The sequence below is a fragment of the Marmota flaviventris genome, chromosome 4 (assembly GCF_047511675.1).
Source record: "Marmota flaviventris isolate mMarFla1 chromosome 4, mMarFla1.hap1, whole genome shotgun sequence".
Classification (NCBI taxonomy): Eukaryota; Metazoa; Chordata; class Mammalia; order Rodentia; family Sciuridae; genus Marmota; species Marmota flaviventris.
In genome coordinates this window covers 38,537,160-38,554,806 of record NC_092501.1, presented here as the reverse complement: position 1 = coordinate 38,554,806, position 17,647 = coordinate 38,537,160, and the positions used below count along the sequence as shown (strand labels likewise).

General features: G+C 47.3%; 1 protein-coding gene across 1 annotated transcript in view; it reads right to left on the bottom strand.

The window, feature by feature from the left end:
• Positions 1-17,647, bottom strand: part of Grid1 (glutamate ionotropic receptor delta type subunit 1) — a 711,129-nt gene that overhangs the window by 466,618 nt on the left and 226,864 nt on the right. Inside the window, exon 4 of the mRNA XM_027939978.2 lies at positions 12,252-12,457. Within this exon, the coding sequence (XP_027795779.1) occupies positions 12,252-12,457 (206 nt within the window). The remainder of the gene's footprint in view (positions 1-12,251; positions 12,458-17,647) is intronic.

The window sequence follows — 17,647 nt, the reverse complement described above, 5'->3', positions numbered from 1 at the left end:
TGGCCACCTTCTCCCTGCACAACCTCAGGGTATAGAACAGGGCCTGGCCCATATTCACTGCTCAATGAATATCCAATCCATTTCAAGACAAACAGACCAGAGAGGAAAGTCAGTGACAAGGGGAATGGGACAAAGCCAGGAGGAAATTGGTGTGATTCTTGGTCCAGGGTTTTTGAGAGCTACCAGGTATGATGCCAGGAACTCGACGGTTCCTCAAAGGCCTAGCTGACACACCCACTCTCTGAAGGTCTGCTTGCCATTGCCCTTTATATGCACTGTGGGAAGCAACTGAGAGGCTAGGTTGGTCCCTCCCACAAATGAGACAGAGTTTTAGAAAATGGGCCCTCGCTCTGGGCACTAATGACTGAGGCTTGCCCTGGTCAGGGCCCATGAGATGTTGCACCCACAGCAGGGACTGGGGAAATAAAGTCTGGCACTAGAACATAGAAAGCATGTGGCTTCCACATCACTGATGAGGGACAAGTCATTTGCCACTCAGACTCCAAATAAGAAGCTGTTTCTCATGCTAAAGATCAAGCAAGCCAAAACCCTCCTCTCCCCAGGGCAGAGAGAGAGAAGTGACAGAGCTGGTGTGCTATGAATGCACAAAAGAGAAACCTACAAGTCCTACAAAGAGAAAGCTGCTAGATCTGGGATAATAAGCAACTAGCAGCAGCATCATGGAGTACTGTTGGGGTAGCAAACACCAGCGATAACCATCCTGGAGAGTGACCTGCACTCAGCAAAGACCAAGAAACAGAGAGAGATGCCTACAATTATTAAAGAGCTTGATTAGCATTGAGTGTGGACTTTGAGAAATGACAGGTGGTAAAAACAGAAACAAGGGAAGATCCCAAGGCAGGTCAGCAGGGTCCTGGCACTGACCACAGTCACTGCTCTCAGCTCTCCTAACAGCCCACCTGCCTTCGCCTCCATATTTTCTCCTTGACATTGGGTTTATATCTTATGTTGTACCTGGCTGTCATTCCAAAGGCTTTAGCCATTCTTATCAAACCCTTTGGTTGTCTTCAAAACCCCCTAGTTAGAGAACTACCCAACAGGTAGCATGGTTGCCTGGACTGGGTGGACCCACTTGGCCATAACGGAGCAGAGAAGGGTGGAGACACAGCCCCTCCCACATTGCTTTCCTATGTGTGGATCTATTTCCAACCCAATGCTCACAGTTGGGCACCCAGTTTTCTTGCTCACTGTTCTTCCTAAGTATGAGTGTTCTCATTCTCATTCTCTCTCTCTCTCTCTCTCTCTCTCTCTCTCTCTCTCTCTCTCTCTCTGTTTAGCTTGGCAACTCTTTAGGGACATGTCTCTCTCCCTACATGGGGTCCAGAAAGGAAGCCCACTCGGGGTGGTAACCTGGCCTTGATAAAGCCTTCTGATCTGAGAGTAACTCTAGAAGTGAAAATCACCAGCAGTTGTCCCTCCTTCTACCACCTCAGTGAGAAGCCACTAACAGACACCCCTGGTCATATGGGCCATCTCCAACATCTCCAACTCAGATGGGAGATGTCCTGAACTTCCCCCTGTGCTCCTCAGAAGACCTGTAGGTGCCTAGGCAGCATCTCGAGCCCCAGAGGACATGGAGATCCTCTCTCCTCCCTCACCCAATGTTTCTTCCAAATGAGTGCTAGAGCAACAGCCCAGTGCTGGGCTGGCTGAGGGCCAGGAGCACTTAGTCCCTTTCTTCTAGGCCTGTCCTTCAGTACCCTGAGGGGCACCCCACATTTGGTTTTCTTCACTTGGTCCTGGGGACTATGCTTCCTGACACAGAGCAGGTAAGGAGCCAGCCTTCTGCCAGGTTTCCCCTTCTCTGAGCCAACAACACTTTGACCTTGACCCCAATAGCCCCAGATTGGTTCTATTATTTCAGCAAAGATTATGAGCAAATTCCCAAAACCCTCCACAGACACAGTTACAGAAATACCATTCACAAAGCAGCAGTCCTGGGCCCTTCATGAGCTTTATCTCATGTCATTCCCATGGCAACCCTATGAGTACGAATATCCCAGCTTACAGACCAGTACACAGGCTCAAAAGTTGGCACCAAAAGCAGAGCTGAGATCTGACTGTCCCTCAATTTGCTCCAAAGATGCCGCCCCTTCCTCCTTGCTGCCAGCATCCCTGACCCCTGAGGAGGCAGCTGAGCATGGAAAAGCAGCAGATTTCCTCAGCAAAGAGAATAGATGGAGTGGGCAAGAGAGGAAGGGGACAATCCCAGGCCCTCTATCCTCTTATTTTATAGAAATTAAAGTGGCTCAAGTCCTGCATCTCCCATGTGGTAGGAAACCACTCTTTTCCCTCCCTTCTCCATGGTGTCCCCAAGGCTTCTCTGGTGGGGTTGGGGTGTGCATGGGTGCTTCTCCTGGTAAATGTTTCCTTCCACGTTTTACTACCCTCTGGTTCAATTTTTTTAACCTTACCAATGTATCCATCCCTTTGATGTATTAAAAATATGAGTAGACTACTAGAAGAAGGTGGAAACTGCAGGCAGGTGGGGCACAGTTGGAGGAAGTAGTTCAATGTGGGCATGCCCTCGGCAATTATATCTTGTCCCTAGCCCCCTTCCTTTCCCCCTCCTCTCCCCTCCCCCGTCATGGCTGTCATGAGCTGAGCAGATATCCTCCACCGCACCCTTCTGCCATGATGGTTCTGCGTTGGAACCAGTCAACCATGGACTGAAAGCTCTGAAACTAAATCTTTCATCTTCCAAGTTGTTTCTCTTCAGTATTTGTCACAGTGACGAAAACTTGACCTATACTGGCACGCAGGAGCAATTCTGAAAATGTGGAGATAGTGTCCTGGGGACGGGGAGAGGCCGTACCACTCCCTGCAGTTCTCTCCAGGTCACCCTCACAATCCCTGACACCAACCACCAGCGCAATCCAAACTTGAGAATGTTGCTCAGGGTCACGCATGAGTCTTCATGTTTCTCCATGGCCTTGGCTCACCCACCTCCCTGTGATGACAACAGTTATTGGTACCTTCTGGATGCACAGTGCCATGGTAAGCTTTGTGAGAGAGGAAAGAGGAAGACCTGCACCCCATGACACACTGTGTTAATTCTTAGAGTAACCTCGAGAGTCAGGCATGATTAACTCCATTGTGTAGATGGGGGATCAAAGCCCAGAAAGCCTCAGGATAAGGAAATAGGGCAGGCATTTGGCCAGGTCTGCCTGGAACTTGCCCTCTCCTGCCCATAGACAAAAAGGAGATATAAATGCCCTCAGACCCTCTGGGATCCAGAAGATCCCATGAAAGCAGTTGTTCTGGCTGTCAGGAGAGGGGCAGAGGCAGCCCACCCATGCCTGCACATCATTGGCAGAGGTGCTGGCAGGAGAAGCCAGTCAGGAGCTGGGGGTGGTGTCATCCCCACATGAGGTCTCAGGGGTGTTCAGTCCACCTACCCTGTATTCTACCTGCTCCTCCATGGTAGTGGTCATCAAATCCTCTCTGCATCTAGTTCTAAGATGAAAACAAGCTTCCCCTGGACCTGTCAAGGGGGACAAGTCTCCTTACCCAATAGCACAGAGTAGAAAAGAGGTGGGCTTAGAGTAAAGCTGTTCTGAATTCATAGACCAGCTCTGTCACTTTTCACTTGTGAGATTATGAGCAAATCCCCAAGGCTCCTGTGATCTCTCACAACTCCAGCATTGTTGAGAAAATTTGGTGAGACAGAGGGTTCGCATAAGCAAACTTGACAAATAAAGGCTAGTTTACCCCTCTCTCTTTCCACATCCCCCTTTTCACCACCCTTACCCCAAAGTCAAGCAATATTGAAAAGTAATAAAAGGAGGCATATGGCCCCAGCACACCCCTAAACCTGCCAGCCAACCATTTCCTCCCAGGAAGCTCATTTGTATACTGGGGTGACAGGAGATGGGTTACAAAACAGTCCCAACTTTCCACCCCTGTATCTACTCTCTTTGTTGTTTCACACTCAAGAGAAGTCCTCCCCGCAGCAGTAGAATCTCTTTCTCTTGCCGATTGGGCCGACTTTGTGACGTGCTTTGGTCAAGAGATTGCACCAGAAGCAAGAATGTGCCAGGTCTGAACCTAGGTCTCAAGCAACCCTGAGCACTTACGCTGGCTGTCTTGCAATTCTGCTGCTGCACATAAATAGACCTGGGTTCACATGACTGATGATGAGAGACCTGTGTCCTGGTCATCCTATCACCCAAGTTCAAAGGTGGCTGGTTACCATGCTCACCAGCCAGCACAGATGCATGAGATAGCCCAGCTGAAATTAGTTGATCTGACCCGGGTCTACTGACAAGACTCATGAACGGCAACAAATGTTTCTTGTTTCATCGCATTGAGTTTCCGGATGGCTTGTTACACTGCATTAGCTGACTGATACAGAGGCCTTTTCCTCTCCACGCAGATTGGCAGCTCCACAAGATGGCAAGTGACCAAGATCAAGTTTCTTCTAGCCCCAAGTGAGGGTTCCATTTGGGAGCTACCACATGCAGAGGGCAGCCAACATGGAAGCTGCATGAAACGCACAGTTTTCTGAGATGAGTTCATGACAATTTGGATAGTATCACCTTACCTCTGCCTTTCACAACACTCCCATGCCCTCCTATGGCACTCCCACCATGCTCCCTATCCAGCTCTTCCATCAGAGGCTCCTCAGGCTGAAAGCTCTTGGAGATCTGAGGTACAGAAAGGGTAGCCGAGTTACTTTGGCTATCACAAGTGCCCATTTCCCTTTGTAAGTGCCTTTTCTCAGGCCTCCTGCCTCCCCAGTCAAGAGGCTTCTGGGGAGAAACTGACATTTTGCTCAGCTATTTAATGACCTGCAAAGGAAGGAAAGAACCCCAGGTGTCTTCAGGCCCATATTTCAGGTTCATGATCTCTCTCTTTGACCCCAGGAAGGAGCCGACAGTCCTCCTGGACAGCATGAGTGAAGCCTTCAGCATCCCTGAGCACCAAGAATGAGGTGGCGTGACTCCAAAGGTAACTCAGAATAGAAGCAGCCCTCAACCAGAGAACAAACACCAGAAAGTCCAGCGGCATTTAGACACTATCCGCCCATGATTGCTAGGATGCTTCTTTGAAATATCAAAAATCAGCGAATAGATAAAGAATAGGTGGCAGCCATCCATAATGAAATTATGGCATATGTTGGTAAATGGATGAAAATGGAGAAGATCATGCTAAGTGTTAAATAAGCCAGACGCAGAAAGTCAAAGGTTAAATGTTTTCTCCCATTATGTGGAAACCAGAGCAAAATAAAGGGGGAGGGGAAGGGAAGGTGGGGGATCCCATGAAAATAGAAGGGAGGTCAGTGGAATAAAGGACAAGGGAAGAGGGATGGGAAAGGGGAGGAACTATAGGAAGAAATTGACAAATTATGCCATGTACATATAAGAATACACCACAGGGAATTTCATTCACAGAGATATATATCACCAATTTTGCAAACTACAAATAAATAGAAGGAAGACCAGTTAACAAGAGGAACGAGAACAGGGGTGGGAGAAGGGGCAGGAAAGAGAAAGTACTAGGAACTCAAATGAAGCAAATTATATTCCATGCATGTATGGTTATGTCAAAATGAACCCCAATAGTATGTATAACTATAATACACTAAATAAAAACATTTAAAAATTCAAACAAATTTTCTTTCAGAACAGTGTTTTACTGGGGTGTCCCTACTTGCCAGGAGCATTAAGAATTTTATGCAGTCGACCTTCTGGGCAGTTGAATTCTAAACAATATTTGTATGGAGGCAGAAGCCAGTGCTCCCCAGAGTCTACCCTTCCTTTATCCATTTGCCAACCATCTTGCCCAAACCCTAAGAAGGTGACTAGAAAAGATGAGCAGGTCCCAGTTCCTGTGCCTAACACTCCCATGTCACAACAGATGAAAGATGCAACAAATGGTCATGTCAAAAGTGACGGGTGCGAGGTTGGCTCTCAGTTGATGTATCAGTGGAGGTGTGTTCAGGTAGCAGCAGGTCCTGAGGATGTGACAATGGAGTGGGACACCAGAGGCCAGCAAGACTAGTACTGCTTAGTCACAGAGGGTATCTCCTGACAACTTCCCCAGCAAACATGGAGCTTGAAAGGATGAGCAAGAAGCGAGGGACGGAGAAGGAAGAGGACGAAGTCCTTGTGAAGTCTCCAAACACAGGACCTAATATGATAACTCTCTGTCCTTTTTCCCATCTCAGCCAGGCCCTGAGTTCTGACTGCCTCTCACAGCTGCTGAGCTCCAAACCTGCCAGAATAAACTAGAAAATGTCTCTTCCTTGTGATCTCATTTCTAAAAACTTGCGAGAGAAAAAATGAATTTTTCAGACTCACAGTACTTTTGCTAAAGTGCCAAGGCTTTATAATCTGTAAACAGTAGGATATGATTAAATGCAAATGTGGGGCCATATTTAAGAATTAATCTTCTATAATTAATTAGTAATTGAAAATATTCTGGTAAATGATACTTAAATGACACAGAATTATCCTAGCTTTGAGTGATAAAGTCGTCTGCTAAAAATTTACAGTGTTGGCGTGAGAAATATTTGCATATATCATGTGGGACAACAGAACATGGTGATTACTTAATTTACCTTGGCTATAAATGCAGTAAGAGCATAATCTTTATATTCAAATTATGGGAGGTTCACTCACTGCAGCAGAATCAGAGAAGCAACTGATTTGAAGCCAGGAGGTAACCCAGTTCTGTTAAGGATCAAATTGGCCTCCAGCCATGCTCCATGCCTGCGAAGCCACTCTGGGGAGGCTTACTGGGAGAAACTCCTTCCCACATCGTCCCGTCACTCTCACTACTCTGCTCAGCCTGAGCGAAAGGTGCCACTCACTCCCAGAGCAATGGGAAGCTGTCCTACAGCCGTTCCCCTCCCTGTTCTTTCTCCCATCCTTCTGGTATCTAACTGCAGTGGCACCTGTTGCCACTATAACTTTGTAACCACCATTTCCTCCCCAGAATTGCAATGCAATGCTTTCCTCAAGCCACTTTGCTACCAGCAATACTGCTATCCTGCTTGATGTGTGCATACATATTGATGTATGGGTCTGCACTTACACTGTTTGTGTAAGTGTGTGGCAGCCCCCAAAGGACTGTGCCAGTCTCAGAATCTGGTTGTACCAATGTATGTGGATGTTTGATTATATCCTTGGAATATCGTGCGTCCTCCTGTATATGTATGTGTGTGGGCATGCACATGAGTGTGTGCCCAGCTTCCCACACCTGCCTGCACTGCTGCTTACCATAAGTCTGGCTCCCACACACTGTACCCAATTGTCCCCTGCCACACGCACCAGCTAGTCCAGGACCATTCTACCTGAAGGAGCATCCCAGGCCCTGTTCACTGACTTATCTTGGATTAAGGTACATTTCTTAGGCAAAATTGAGTTTTCCCAGTTGCAAAGTGTCAAGGCCAATGCCTATGCTGAGAGGTTTCTCTAGGACTTATTGAAAAGCCAAAGACACACACAAGAAAAACTTAACTGCAGGCCTCTCTACTGAAAGTAACAAAATATAAAATATCCATTCATTTATTCCCTCAACAGCCTCTGTGGACCAGGCCTTGTACTGTTCTCAGAAGATAAAATTGGTAAACACCATACAATTCCTGACCCTGAGGGCATCGCATGCAGATTGCCCAACATCTACAGGACACACAGAGATGGACAACGCCTGGGTGCTGGGGCAAGGCAGGCTGCATCTGTCACCTGTGAACTGTGAGCAAGAGCAGAAACTCTTCTCCACCAAGTGTACAAATGGTTGAAATTGTCTCATTTTTCCATTCTTTTGTTTCCAGTGAGACAAAAGAAATGGGGAAGGAGAAAAGGAAATGTGGGGGGAAACAAAAAGAAAGAGGGAGGCCAATGAACAGCTAAAGTGGAGGACCACTTTTCACTGAGAGGTGAAAGGTCAAAGTCCTGGAGCTCCCAACAATGCCCACACATAGTTGAAGGGGGCCTCAGTAGTCAGGGTCACAGCCTCTCTGCCAACTACTGGGAACACCAAGCAATACATAGCTTTGGTGTGTGGACACAAGTTTCAATGTCACAGCTGGTCTCAGTGAGGAGATACCAATGTCCCTGCCCAGAACTTGATATGATTCCTAATTTGCAAGAGGCACCCATTAGGTACATGCTGGGTGAGTGGAGATTGGATAGATGGATTGAAACAGATGGACAGATGAAAGGATAAACATGATGGACAGCTAACAGACTGATGGGTGAGTATGATTTCTACCAAAAAGCCAAGATAGAGCCTAAGACCAAAACTGACAGTGGACTGAGGTCTCCCCATCAAACCTGACCTGGAGGGAGCAGAAGTAGTAAGATGTATAAACAGTATGCCATTGACCTCTCAGAACCTGAAAAGGACCCAAGAACAAACCAGTCTTGAAGCAGAGATTCCTGGCCCCCAACTAGGGAGCTCTCCCTGCTGCCATCCCAGCCTCAGCTCCAGCCACTCCTGGTCCTGCACACCCACCACTGCTAAGACCCTCTCCCCTACTCCCGCCCTTATCCATATGGTTAGTGAGAGTCATTCCTATAGACCCACCCCGAGTGTCACCTACTCCAGAAAGCTTTCCTGGATCCTCTGGCCACCCTATCTCTTCCTGCCTAGAGGGTATTGCTCCATGCTCAAAGTCTCAGAAGGGCCAGTTCACACTGCTGCCATCACAGGTAAAGACAATATCACAGGTGAGGTTACCGCCCACTGAAGCCTCACTCAGCACCCAGCAGCCCAGAGAAGAACCAATACCTGACAGAGAAGATAATATACCCAACTAGGGTATATTGGGAAAAGCCATTCTCCCTCCAAGGCCAAGGGCAAAGCAGAACAATCCCCACTTAGAAGAAGGGATTCCCCATGACCTGCACCCTCAGGAGCCCTCAAGGGAACCCTATGGTGAGCCCCAGGCCTGGAACAAGGAGACCAGGGCACTGTCACCTCTAAGCCCAGGCTCTGCAAAGGGAGTCTTCAAACCACTTTTTTAAGATGATACATTGATGTGGTGGCTGTTGAGACTGTCAAAAAGACTCAGGAGAAAATGTGGAATTAAGATTGAACAATGGGCAGATCCAGATGGAATCTCCTACAGAAGCCCAGAGAGTCCTCCAATCAAGTCCCAATGCCTCAGTCTGCTATAGCCAGCCTTCCATTCACCACCAAGCCCAGGGTCCCTGAACCTGCCAGCTCCAGCCAGTGTGGCCCTTTGTGAAGTGGGATGACAGAGAGGCCAGTGTACCATTTGTCCCCCAGGCCAAGAGTCACCCATAGTGGAAGAATGCATTGGAGACACTGCTCAGAGAAGCAGTTCCCAGTGCAGCAAATTGGCAGACTGGTAGGTCACAATGGAAAGCCATGTCCTTGTCATGAAAGACTTGCTGTTGAAAGTGCCAGCTTAGCAGATTCACATTCAGCAAAATGTAGAAGGCAGATCTGTCTTCCTCACCCAATCCCATTCCACAGGGTTTTTCAGTGGAGAAAGCGCCATTACAGCTGAGAAGGACACAAAACCCACACAGCTATACCATTTCCCATTGGGCACAACATCGACATATTATCCAGGGCTGTGGTGGCCAGGAGTCTGTTTACTTCTTCATAACAGTGTTTTAAGTTTCATAAAATTCAGAATATGCTCTGGTGTTGGGTTACCCTGTGAACATCATCTGTCTTTATCACAACAAAAAGGAAGTTGGATCCGTATGCTCAAGAAGCCCTAACAATGTCCCCAGACAGTGGTGAAGGCTTTGGGAAGGTATGGCATTCCCAATTATCTCCTAGGAGACCTTCTAGGCCAGTCGCTCAGACAGGTCATATTCACCTCCCAAGTCCAGATCGCTTCCCTACCATACTTAGTAGATGCAATAAAACTCTTTGGACGTAATACCTGAAAAAACCTCTCTAGACCTTGGCTAGAGGCAACCAAACCATATCTTCCCCCCAGAAAGCCAGCGCAGCTATATGCTACCCACTACAGAAAGTGTAGTACAATGTGTTCTCTGTAGTTACCACCAAAGAGCTCTGGAGCTGGTCAAATCTAGATTCAAATTCTGTTCAATCCCTTAGTGGCAATCTGTATGACTTTAAGCAAGCATTTAACTTCTTCTGTTTTGCAGTTTTCTTGTCTGCAAGGTGTACAGATAAGAGAACACACAAAAGGGCCAGGCCCTTGATGGGCATCCAGAAACAATGGCTTCTTCTTCTCCCAATGGCAGGGCAGAGGACTGGCAACCAAGATTCTCACCAATGTGAGCCAAACTCAAGAGCAGGAGTGGTTTGCACTATGCCCAAAATCCATATGTCATACTTGCCATCAGTCTCCCATCACCCCTCCCAGAGACTTGTCACTCTTGTCTGATATTGAAAATAGATACTCCAGTGCCCCCCCCCCCCAGCCCTGAAGAACCCAGCAACACAAAGGTTTTGCAAACACAGCCTGGGGAATTGGAAAAGGCAGCAGACCAGAGCCAAGCAGAGTGTATCCAGCACTACAGGAGTTTGCATAATTAACCGCTTGGAAATAATGTCTTTAGGGCAATATTGGTTGTGTGTTAAATCCTTCCAGGGCCTGGAAACAAGAAGGGACTGAATTTTTCTCTGGAAGCAAAATGCATGTATGTGTGTGGTGAAAAAGACAGATGCTTCTCAAAAAAGCTCCATGCCAAGTGTTTAATCATCACTGTCACCTCCTTTATCCCTGTTTTACATATGCAGAAACTAAGGCTCCAAAGGTGAGGCAAGTTGGCCAAGGTCACACAAATAGTAAGAGAAGCTGGGACTTGACCGCAAATCTGTTGAACTCCAAAGCCAGTATTCTTTCCACTCCCAAACTTCATGGCAGAACAGCGGAAAGGAGGAAGGGAAGCAAGAAGAGAGGGCAAGGCATTAGCAAGAAGGAGAAGGGAGGAGGCTGGCAAAAGAATTATCAGACAGCATCCCCACAGCATGTGCTGGCTAGGGGTAAAGAGCAAGGAGAAAAGCCATCCCAGGAGCAGACTTTTGCAAATACGCTGCTGGAAACATTCTGAGAAAGGCTGGGCACATTAGTGGTGCTAATCCTAGTCTGCCCATTACTGGACTGAATCACTGCATACAGCAAAATAGGTTCTGGTGAAAATGGAGAGAGCCAACAGGACATCACAACCCAGCTGACCACCAGCGTGATCAGGGGCCCTGATTAGCCAAGAGCGTCAGGGCTGCCGGCCAATTGCACCAAATTAAGCGTTCCCAATTTCAAGTTCTCTGGCAGTGGGCTTCGTGCTGGTTCCTGATGCATGAGGTAGCATTTTGAGTAATAATTAATTAGAGGGGAAAGCAGAATAAGCAAAGCAAAGTACATCAAATGGAATTAATATAATTTTGCCTTTCTCTTTATTCCACTTTCAATCACAGAAGGCCAGCAAGGTGATTTGGATTGTGTGGAGAAAGGGCAGGGAGCATCCAGCTGTCCTATGACCCATTCAGGGCTCCCCTGCTCCCAGGCACACCCACATCCCCAACATACCCACCCCTGCAAAAACCAACTCAGGCTGGAGAGGGCCAACCAACTAACTGCTCACGGATCACCTCTCTGTCATGAGATCACTGGGGCCAGCACCAATCAGCCAGCTCATTCTAGTTTGGAGTTCTCCAGTTTGTTATCAAATGAATACGTTCTTTATTAAGCTGGTGAGTCCTGTCTTCATTAGAAAGTCCTAACCCCTAAAAGAGGTATTTTAAAACACACATGTGTGCGCACATGCACGCACATGCACACACACACTTATTAGCCCAAGCACCAAAGAAATAAGCATGCACAAGTTATCATTTGACAATATGCAACAGACACCTCCTCCAGATGCTAACAAATCCACAGCAGACCTGCCCACTTCTGCAGAGAACTAGAAATTTATTTTATCCCTACAGGCTTACACCTGTCAACAAAGAGGAAAATTAAGGGGAGGAAAAAAAAAAAAGCAAACCTGAGTTTTGACTCAGAAATTTCTGACAGTGACTTGTAAGCAAGCTTCCCACCAGCTACGACACAGCCTCTCAGAGCCTGAGAAGGCCTTGGAACACCTGTCGGACCAATCAGCAGCAGAGCCTTGCTCAGGCCAACCCCTGCATGGCCATGTGTTGTAGGCCAACGTCCATGGATTGCCACATCTGTTTTGGCCTATGCAAGAAGGCTGCGCCTTGCAGCTCACCTGTGCCATCCCCTGTGACCCGTGGGGACGTGGCATCTGCAGCCTCAGGCTCCCATGACCTACCTCATTGATGAAGGAGTGCGCCCCCTGCGGGCTGAGCAATAGGATGGCACGGCGCAGCGTGTCCCGGTAGCGATTCAGTTCCTCTGTCTTCATGGTGGTGAAGAGGCTGGTGAATACGTGGCTAATGTTCTTGTCCACCTTTTGCAGAGAAACATCAAGGCCCAGCCGCGAGGCCTGATCCAGAAAGCTTTGGAGCCCACGGATGTCTGAAAGTGGAAGAAGAGGAGGAGGAGGAGAGAATTATCTTTAAGTGGGAAGGGAACTTGAAGGGATTCTAACTCCAGTGCTCCCCTCCTGGGCAATCTACCACCAGAAGCAAGGGTTCAAGTCTGCTACCATGGTCCAGAGAGGCCATGTGCCCAGTGCCCAGCCCAGAATGACTATGTCTATCACCATGGGGAGCCCTTCCTGCCGTTCAAAAAGTCATATGGTTAGAATGCACCAATCATGATCAGCTTCTCTTCTCTCCCTTATGAGCCCAGTTCTGGCAGTTCTGTCCTCTAGGCTATGTGAGCTGGTGGTTCCTGGCCACGACCCCATTTCCCTCCACCTCCTTCTGCTCCTTGCAGTTGAGACCTCTGGACTCAATGGAGTGTTGAGGCCACTGGCCTCCCAGAACAGATATAAAGAGGCTAAAAAAAGCTTATTCTTCTTTTATTCTTTTTTTTAGCAGACATATAAGAATTATACTCATTTACAAAGCACAGTATAATGTTTCAGTACATGTAGACATTGTGTAAAAAGCAAATCAGGGCAATTAGAATACCCATTCCCTCATAAATTTATTATTGATTAGTGGTGAGAACATTCAGAATATTCTCATCTATTCAGCAATTTTCAACACAATATTGTCAACCATAGTCACTCTTCTGTGCAACAGAACATCAGAATTTATTCCTCCTATATAACTGCATTTTTACCCACTGATCAATCTCTCTCTCCACTGCTTCTAGTTACACTTCCAGTCTCTGGGGAAACACAGTTATACTCATTACTTCTATGAGATCAACATTTTTAATTCTACAAGAGTGATATAATGCATTATTTGTTTACTACAACACTAGCCACAAAAAAAACAAAACATAGAAGCAACCTAAGTGTCCATCAACTGATGAACAAAGAAATGTGGTAGATATGCACAGTGGAGCACTATTTGATCATAAAAAAGGAGATCCTGACACTGGTGCCAACACAAATAAACCTGGAGGACGTTATGTAAAGTAAAATAAACCAGGCACAGAAAGACAAGTACTTCTTAACCAATCAGAGGGTGTGGATATGGCTCAAGGCACCGAACACAAGAGGAACAGGGACATCCCAACTATAAATACTCAGCAGAGCTGTAAACCCCTCCTCTCCTGAGCACCAGCATAGCTCATACCTGTGCATTGTAAGCTGGAGACCATCTCAGCACTAAGCAGCTGCCCACACAGAAACCAGCAGTGGGCTCCTATGGCTGGCACGCAATAGCTTTCTGCGGGTGCTAATGAGAGTTCCTCCCAGATCTTGTCTATCTCATAACATAGCCAGTAAGCCACATGTAGCTATTAAATTTTAATAAATAGGTTGATTTATTAAGTTAATTAAAATGAAAGAAAAATCCATACTTAGTTCCTCAGTCACAGTAGTCACATTTCAAGTACCCAACAGCCAGTCTGGCTGTTGGTTACCATATTGGACAATGCAGATAGAGATGATATGTGATAGATCATCACAGGAAGTCCTACTGTAGGGCACTGCCTGGAGAAACCATCTTTTAACCAGCATAGTGCAAGTGATGTCCCCAAATATGATAGATCAGCTGCCTCAGGCCCCTGGTAATGTCCTCCCTCCTCCCATGCCTTTTCCCTGGCATCATGAAGACCTCTCCAGTGCTGCTTCTGACTTTAGCCATATGGCCTGCCTTGGCCTATGGGACAATTGTAAACTTAGCACGGAGGTTCAAATGAGTATTTGTGCATCTCCATTTTTGCTCTTCAGAACATCCTTAAGCTATCCTGCTGAAGGGATGAGCAGACAGAGAGAAGATTCAGACCAGCCCCCAAGCAGTCACCCCCAGCCACATGCCAGCTGAACTCAGACACATGAGTGAGGCCAGAGCAGCTGCCTGACTGAACTATAGACTCATCAAAAATAATAAATGACTCTTGTTCTAAGCCACTAAATTTTGAGATGGTTTGTTTCCCAGCAATAACTAACTGATAAGCCAAGGTCATTGGATGGATTATATCTAGTAGACCTCATGAAAATGTAAATGAAACAGCAAGGTCTATACCTTAAAAAGTCACCCCTCCACAAATTGCCTGTAGCACTATCCACATGGGCTGAGCGTGAGCCAGACCGGGAGTGAAGCCATGTGTCCACAGGAAGCTTCTGCAGCCTTGTCCCTTGCCCAGGACACTAACAGTCTTCACTATCCCCATGACTTAGCTATGACTCAGATCTGAACACAGCTGATAGGACAGATGTGAGGTAGGACACTGAGATGTACCATCTACCAGTTCCTGCTCCTCTGAGCACCTTTGAAGGCCATTGCAAGTCTTTAAAGTGACGAGACTAATCACAGAGTGCCTTTCTGTGTATTTACAAGACACTTGCACCAAGAAGCCTCATATAGGTTCATAAATCTGGTAGTGCCACCCATGTGATCCTAGGGACCTCAGGAATCATGCCAGCATGGCCAAACTTCTCAGACTGGGGAAGAAGTTCCTTTTAGTCACTTTTCTGAGGACCCCCAGGCTAAAGCATCTCAATGTGGAGGGCTATTTCATTGCCTTAGGGATTAGAAGGTGACAAGAGCAGTGGAAAACATCTAAGGACATACATAGAGGACAAGACCCCTCAGAGCTCTTCGCATGCCCTTGGCTACTGTTTCTGGCTCTTGCTTGGACAGTTCCTAATGGGACTGAGCCATCAGAGAGAGGTTAAGGTCCCGACAGGCAACAGCTGGCTTCTCCCTCCTAGAAATTAGTGATGCCGGCTGAAAGCTCCCAAAGGACCACAGCCCTGGCCGCAATGCCTGCTCCCACCTGACTGAAAATGTCGGTTCCCAGCCTCCATCCTCTGGAGCTCTTATTCGGCATACTCGGGGAGGGCTTGGAGCAGGTAACCATCAGGAGCACAAGCTAATTTTGCAGTCCCTCTGCCCACTTCCCAAGAATGGAGCCAAGAAAGCCCATTTCTCCAACAAAAGTCATTTTCTCTTTTCTTGCAAGAGACCAAGTTTGCAATGCTACCCTCTTCCACCCACAATAATGCCAGCTCTCTTCTGCTGCTCCCCAAGAAAGAAGAATTTCCCAAGAGAATAGACCAGAGACAGAGCAGGGACAGTGCCCTGGGCTCCCATGGAGTTTTGGACCTGTCCCAGGCCCTTCCTAACAAGCTACCTGTACAGACTAGCCAAGCCCATCCACCATCTTGGGTGTAGTTACCCTCAACAGGCCCACCCCAATTCCACCTGCAGGCAGGGAGCTAACTAGAGCCACATCAAGAATCACATCAGTTCTATCCCAGAAAAGGCATGAGAAGGTAAGTGGCCCCAGATCTCTGAAGCATAAACTGTGGAACAGCTACCAGCAGGGATAGGGAAAAGTTCCCACTGTAAGAATTCTTCTCCCCAGGGAAGGAGGAAGTGCAGGGAACATGGAGAAGCCTATTCCTGTGAGGGATGTGACACAGCAATGCCTCAGGATCTTGACTCCCTCTCCCAGCCCCACTTTTAGACTCTGGAATACCCTGGTCACCAGAAATATTTCCATTCCCAGATTGACAGAGTCCTCCTGCCCATGGTCATTCTGCCTTCTATTCTCCAATATTCACCAAGAGCATTCACTGTGGGGTACCTTCCCTGGGTGCTGAAAAACAAAACTGGATGAGCACACAGTGTTCTTGCTGAGGTGGAACTTACATTTCAGGAGCTGAGAACAGACCAGAATAAACAGTGGGATAAACAGACAATTTCCAATGGTGATAAGAGCCCTAAAGAAAATCCATGTTGGTCTAGAGGAGACTTGGAGCGGGGGAAGTAGAAAAAGGCCCCTGTCAGGAAGCAAAAGTGAGAAGGAGGAGCTCTGGAAACCTCTTAGGGAAGAATATTGCAGACAGAACAAACAGCACATGGAAAGTTCCAGAATGAGGCGTCTTCAACACCAAATGAAAAGTCTTGCTCACCCCATGGAGAAGCCTAGACTGTGGAGCTGCCAGAGAAGCCAAGGAGCAGCAGGCACCAGGGACCACCAGGAGCACAGGAGAGATGGGCATCCCATGCCTGTCCTTCTTCCCCTCGGCAGTTCCATAATGCTAATGCTCTGCATGTCTAGGTGACTTGCCTGTCTCCCCCGAGTCTGGCTCAACATACATCACTCTTATCTAAATCTCAAGTCATTAACAAATGGGGAACCTTCCTCCTCTTTGTTGTCCACTGGTTCTCTAGAGTGTACAGTCCAACCACCCATCCTGAAGTCCTCATCTCTCTGGGCTTCAAGACACTCTATGCTATTTCTCTGCCTACCTACTTTCCAATCTCTCCCTCTCACATGTCCAGCCCTATTCCCAGATCATCCTGGGCTTCCTTCCGAACCACCCACTATGTCCACCCTCCTGTCTCTGAGTGCAACACCACCAGACACATATTTACAGAGGCCCACCATGTTCTAGGCTGGTGGAGGCCTCTCCACTCTTCCTCCTAAACACCTGGTGGCCACCTCCACTCTACCTTCTCAGGTTCACCATCAACTCCTCCCTGGACTTCTGCATCAGCCTGCACCAAGGGGCCCTCGCGTCAGCCTGCTACTGCATTCCACCAGCATGTGTGCTCTGAAGGTCATGTCTGTTCTAATAATATAGCCCATCTCTGACCTTCACCGAACAGCAAAAGTTTATTTAAAAGTTGCCAAGAAAGTAATATCCTCAAAAGCACCAGTCAATCAAACAAACAAACAAAAAGCCTTCAAGAGATGTTATCAATGCTCACAAAATAAACTCAGAGTAACTTAGCTTGGACTGAGAGTCTGGTCCTAAGAATCTTTTCCCTTTTAGTTTTTGTGCCCCCATCACCACCCTCCAGTACCACCTCCACAAACTAGGCACCCTGAGTTCCAGGTAAAGAAACTCTTTGCTCTTTCCCTGGAGATTCCCCTACACACACTCTACCTGGACACTCCTAGTTTAAAATTTACTAGGAGCTCCATTCCTCCATCAAGATAAAATTCACATCATATTCCCCCCAGGGCCATCTCAGCCCCTCAAGTTGAAATCCAAGACTTCCTCAAATTTAATAGTATAAAGTCTAATAGTAATATAAATGTCTAATAGTAATACATGGGAAGAAGGAACAGGGTCTTCCTCATTTCTCTATCCAATCCAAGGCTCAGCACCCAGCACAGACTCAGGACATT